The following is a 5,637-nucleotide window of genomic DNA, read 5'->3' as shown; positions in this document are numbered from 1 at the left end:
TAATATTATTATTATTTTATTTTTACTTTATTAATCTTTACTAGCAAAAATTATTGTTTAATTATTTAATATTTTCAGCTGTCTAAGCAACATCTCAGGATACATTGTATAGAACATAAGATTTGAATTTGAAAAGAATACCCAAATTAGTAGATAGAACAAAACATATCAGGATATTGGCAAAATCTTGTAAAATAGAAACACAGTCAGTCATCATTTGAAGCAGACCTCAGTGGAGGTCGAAAGCATTTGTGGAGTAGTTAAGAACATAACACTTGTACAGAAAGGTTTTCGTGGATTATTAAATGTGAACAAATTAAAATACAGTAGAGTCTCAAAAACTCTGCACTCAACAACCCGGCAGTCTGGAAAACTCGGCCACACCCTGGCAGGGCAAAAAAATCCTTAATTAATTTTCATTATAGACAGCTTTATGCCTCAAAGTATTTTTCTGAGGTCTGTCTTATCAGGTAAATTACTGTACACAGTGTATTCATTAATTTTCATTTTCATGTAGTAAAGGCTCTATGCCTTCATAAAGGACGTACTTTTCCTTTGTTTAAGGGTATTTGGGCAGTTTATTCTCTGCTGTATTCTCAAGTAAACAATACATACAAGTACAGTATTTTCTGAGGAAACACTCATACTTATTTTTTTTAACCCCATTCCTGATAACCTGGCATTTTCACAAACTTGGCCACCCTTCGGTCCACATTAGGCTGAGTTTGAGACACTACTGTACAAACAAGATAAAACAAACATATAATGTATCTTGATGATGGTGCTTAGATTATCTTGACAATGTTAGATAAATAATTTTTGCTGGTAAAGGTTTGAGAATATTTAATTAAAGCAGTCATAATCAGTTTATGTGACACATTATTTTAACCTTTGTTATGAAACATTAAATAGTATATTGAACAAAAAAATAAGAAATAAACAGGATATTTTAAAATTTGAATTTAAAACTTTATTTACTTTCTATTAATGCAAGATATATAATTAAATTTTATATTAATACATTAAGTACAAAAAATTCTCACAAATCAACATTTATTCAAAATGGTATCTGAACATTTATGATCAATGCTTTGAAAAAAATTAAACATTTACAAGCTCCATGATATTCATAAGACATCTTTCACAGTGCAAAAATTATTATATATAAACATGAAGTACAAAAGTTAAAAAATATTTTATTGTAAAAAAAAATTATTTCAGATTTTCTGTAGCTTTTATGATAAAAACAACTCCTTTTCTAATTTAAGGACTGACTAATTTTGTGTACAAATAATACTTCAGAACATGTACAATTTGACCTATTTACACAAATCAGTTGTTATAAACACAATCTTAAGTTAAACTTAAAAATGTAACCATCATCAAAATCTTGCATGACTTATTTGCAACCCGATATTTTTATTAAAAATAAACACTTGTATCAGCTAGATTATTTCATTATTAATTATAACTTCTTGAAAAGACTACACAGGATGATTAAAAATAATAAATTCAATTATTATTGTCAACTGAGTAAGATATATACCAACTATTTTCTTTTTCCACATAAATGGTCATAACAGTTAGTTTAAATCAGCTCTCAATAAGATGGTAGTTTGTATCAAATTATTTAATATATTTAAACAGCAAATTATAATGAATTATTTCAATATACCACACAAGTAATTAGATATGGTTTAAGCTTATTTAAAACAGTGTGTTTCAAGTATATAGTAGCAATAAAGATTATGTAAAATTCCAATTTGAAGTAATATTTTGTAGTTATTCCATTCTATCTTGTTAAAAGTACTTATTTAAATTTTTGAGACAGTAAGTGATTAAACAAAACAATATAGACAAACTGAATTTATGGCAATCTTATAATTTGAAAAAATTAATTATATAAATTTAAATAACTTTTTTAAATATTTAAACTTTTTAAAAAAATATTTAGTAATTTTTAAATTAATTAATTTTTTTCTGCTATATACTTATACTATATGTTTAAGAGGAAAAAATACTCATGCTTTGTGGTATGTATTTATCTATACATTTATATACTTGTAGTAATATATACAAGTATGTTATGTCAGTTATATATTACAGAAATTACATCAGTGTATGTGCAGATGTTTAATTTTTGAAAGGTCAAAACAATTCCTCAATCTCCCCCCTTTCTTGCTCATTAACTAACAAAGAGGAGTCAAAAAGAGGAGTCAATTTCCACATGTTTATTATATATATACACAGTGCATATACAGATCTATTGATGTAATGATGAAATAATATGGGGAAAAAACTTTTGATTTGAAACAATCTAAACCAGACGAAACTGTTCAATGCAAGTACTTAAGATTTTTCTTGCATACACACTCATTGCACAGGATACAACAAGCACAAATATTACACACCATTTAACACACATTTCCACATTGAACACACAAAAAAACCAAGCAGACTATAAATTTTCTCCAGTTAAATTGATGCATGGTACAGAAGTCGACAACATTTTCCCTAAACACCACTCGTGCGATTACTCCAAATCCTATTTTAAACACATTTATAACAATATTTCATGTCATTACTTTTTAAATTTTAGGAAAAAGAATTAAAAATTTAAGTTAGGAAAATTCCCAAAATTTTACAATAAAAAAAAATTAATAATATAGAATTAATTAATTCTTTAAGCGTAATATTTTAATTTTAACCCAATTTGTGTGTTAGCAATCCAAAATTTCTTTTAAAAAATAAAATAAAAAATAAATGATCTAATTACGCAACCATTTTTAAATGCCTCGTTATTTACACTTTCGTCGTAACAAGATAATTTTTAAAATTATTATCTATAATTTCCCAAAAATCTAATTATAAAAAACATTCTTAATCCCTAAAATTCTTCTTACTTTAAGAAAAATTTTTTTAATAAATTCATAGACATCGATCGAAACGGATTTTAAAAACGTAACCAAACGATAGTTTTAAATCAACATTTAAAAAAATGGCGCTAGACGCAACAATTTTATATCCAAAACAAATATTACGAATTCCAATCGTCCATAAACTTTTCTTATCCCTATTTATAAATTTTTATTTTTTTATTTTCCTTTTATTTACCTGTCCGAGCTGGCCGAACTCGGTGGATCAAAACAGAAACGATCCGCCATTGCCTACCAGCACCGCCTGGCGGGTTACAATTAATTAATTGTCTTTTTTTAAATAATTAATTAATTAATTTTCTTTTGATTGAAATTTCTCTTAGATTATTTATTCCGATAAGATTTATTATAATTTCTAGCCCGGAGGTAAACTTTAGCTAGGTCAAGGATGCGAGAAACACCAGTTTTTCGAGTTCCATTCTTCCCGAAATGAATATATATCACCGAATCGCATCGGCGTTACGAGTTTGTTTACATTGTAATTTTGCTAAATAGAAAAAAATTATTCGAAAATTATTAAATTTTTATGATGTATTATCATTCTTTGACTTAAATAAGATATTTTTCCTTAAAAAAAAAAGAATTCATATCTCAACAATGAGTCAGCTTATATTTTACAACATTACATTGCGAAACTAGGTGAAATATTCTCTTACTTTAAAACTCAATCACAAAACAACGCATTAAAGTACTGAAAATGATAAATTTTTTTAGAATTTCCAGCATTTTTTTCATTTAAAATGCTGACTTTATCAAAAGAAAAAAAAACATTCAATTAATTTCCAAAAACTCAATGAAAATTAAAATGATTTAATATTAAAATAATAAAATACTGAAAAAATAAATTTTTAATTATTTTAAATCAGTGGATAACTCCAAAAACTTGATATTTTTTGGATAAAATTTTTGAAAAAAATCAATTACAAAAGAAATCAAAATCACTGTTTGATTTTTTTTCCAAAAATTCCAAAATATAATAATTGAGTTTAATAGTTTCTTAGAAAATAGCGAATTGTTGCATAAAACAATTAAAAAATAATAAGATTTTTAAATCTATTTTAAGATTATTTCAGGTAAAAATGATATTCCAGAATAGAAAAAAATAAGTAATTTATCTGAATCAAAATATTTTATAGATGATTAAATTAATTTTTTAAATTAATTTAAAAAACAATTATAATTATTATTCATGCTAATACCTTCAAACAGGATACAAACAAAAACAAACAGTTTAATACAACGAAATGTTTCAAGTACTAATTATTTGTTTAACCATTGTAATTCTATAGCATTATTCATCTTTCTTATTTATTTTATAATACATTAAAGCATATACATATATACAGATTAAATTATCAAAATATTGTTAGATATGAAAGTCAGATGATTCAAATTTGAATCTATAAATTTATTTTTAAAAAACTTTTTGAATTCTGTTCAAATTCATAAGTAGTCTTTGACAATATATAAATATAAAACTGAATAATCTAATTATTTAAAAGCAGCTTCTATCAAATTTGCATGCTTAATATTAATCTACAGCAAGATTTACGTTTAAAATTTATTACCAATTAATGCTTTTAAGTACAACAATTTATCATTTAAAATACTTTAATGATGATTAAAGTTCATATAATGGACTTTTAGTATATTTTAAATTATTTACACTCACCATTTTTTAAGGGAAACTCAATTCTTAACTCATACGCAACTATTTAACGTAAAAAAAGAAATGTATAGCAAAGGCAATTTACAATCTCCCACGTAGCATGCGTGGTTTATCATTAGTTTTAACATCATTAAAACTAATTATTTATATTTAACGCTTTGTATACATATAACGAATATGGAAACTATTGGCATGGAAAAAATATTTTTTAAAAATAATTATTAACCGAAAATATGTCAACGGTCACATCAGACATATTTTAACATTAAAATGAAGGAAAGAAACTGTTAACTCACCTATTTTATTATTAAGATTTTCCAACTTTTAACGTGTGTAAAATATGGCGTTAAGTTATTGAATATATACGAATTTATCTCATTTAAAAGACAATAGAACTGTTAAAATATTCTTGTTTCCTTATTAAACTTCAATGAATAGAAAGAAACCATTAAAACATTTTTCTTTCCTCCCTAAATCTAAATACTGTAATCCAACGTTGTTCGTATGTCAAGGTCATAAATATTATTATTATATTGTGTATTTGGGAGTAATATATAAAAATGAATTAAAAATCAACTGAATTATGTTAAATGATATCACTTTTTACTCTTTTCGGTTAAAATTTGAATTTTACATTGTCATACCTTTCTCCATGTGCAACTGTCCTGCACTTATTGTTTGTTGTCGACTCTTCCTCGCTCTGAACGATGGGTGGCATGTTAATTGTATTTATAACAACATAACGACTTTGTTATAGAATGTTTATGTTTTTACTGTTGTCGTAGCAACACATTCCGATTTTCTCTTTATTTATTTATTTATTCATTATTATTTTTTTAACACTAATCTACCTTGACACGTGACGAAGAAAGCGTGCACATTCCTTTCAAAATATTTATAGCGTCATCTAGTGATTAAAGTCGCTAACAACTAACAAAAATTAAATTATTATTTTTTAAATTTTAAACGTTTTGAATTATCTCGAACATAATTTAATTTTTAGTTTATTAATTAAATTAATAATTTTATATA

General features: G+C 24.9%; 1 protein-coding gene across 3 annotated transcripts in view; it reads right to left on the bottom strand.

The window, feature by feature from the left end:
* LOC111631825 (uridine-cytidine kinase-like 1) overlaps positions 1-5,497 on the bottom strand; it is a 35,007-nt gene extending 29,510 nt beyond the window's left edge. The window contains exon 1 of one of the 3 annotated variants that reach the window (XM_023376139.1): positions 5,250-5,497. In XM_023376139.1, the coding sequence (XP_023231907.1) occupies positions 5,250-5,323 (74 nt within the window). In that variant the 5' untranslated portion in view covers positions 5,324-5,497. Of the gene's footprint in view, positions 1-3,114; positions 3,205-4,901; positions 5,124-5,249 lie in introns of those variants that run through there. The other 2 variants (XM_023376141.1, XM_023376140.1) reach the window with 2 other exon arrangements.
* Positions 5,498-5,637: the final 140 nt, after the last annotated feature.

The sequence above is a fragment of the Centruroides sculpturatus genome, unplaced genomic scaffold, assembly GCF_000671375.1.
Source record: "Centruroides sculpturatus isolate CEXI.00-Female unplaced genomic scaffold, Cexi_2.0 scaffold180, whole genome shotgun sequence".
In the NCBI taxonomy this organism is placed as follows: Eukaryota; Metazoa; Arthropoda; class Arachnida; order Scorpiones; family Buthidae; genus Centruroides; species Centruroides sculpturatus.
This window is presented reverse-complemented; position numbering and strand designations above follow the sequence as displayed.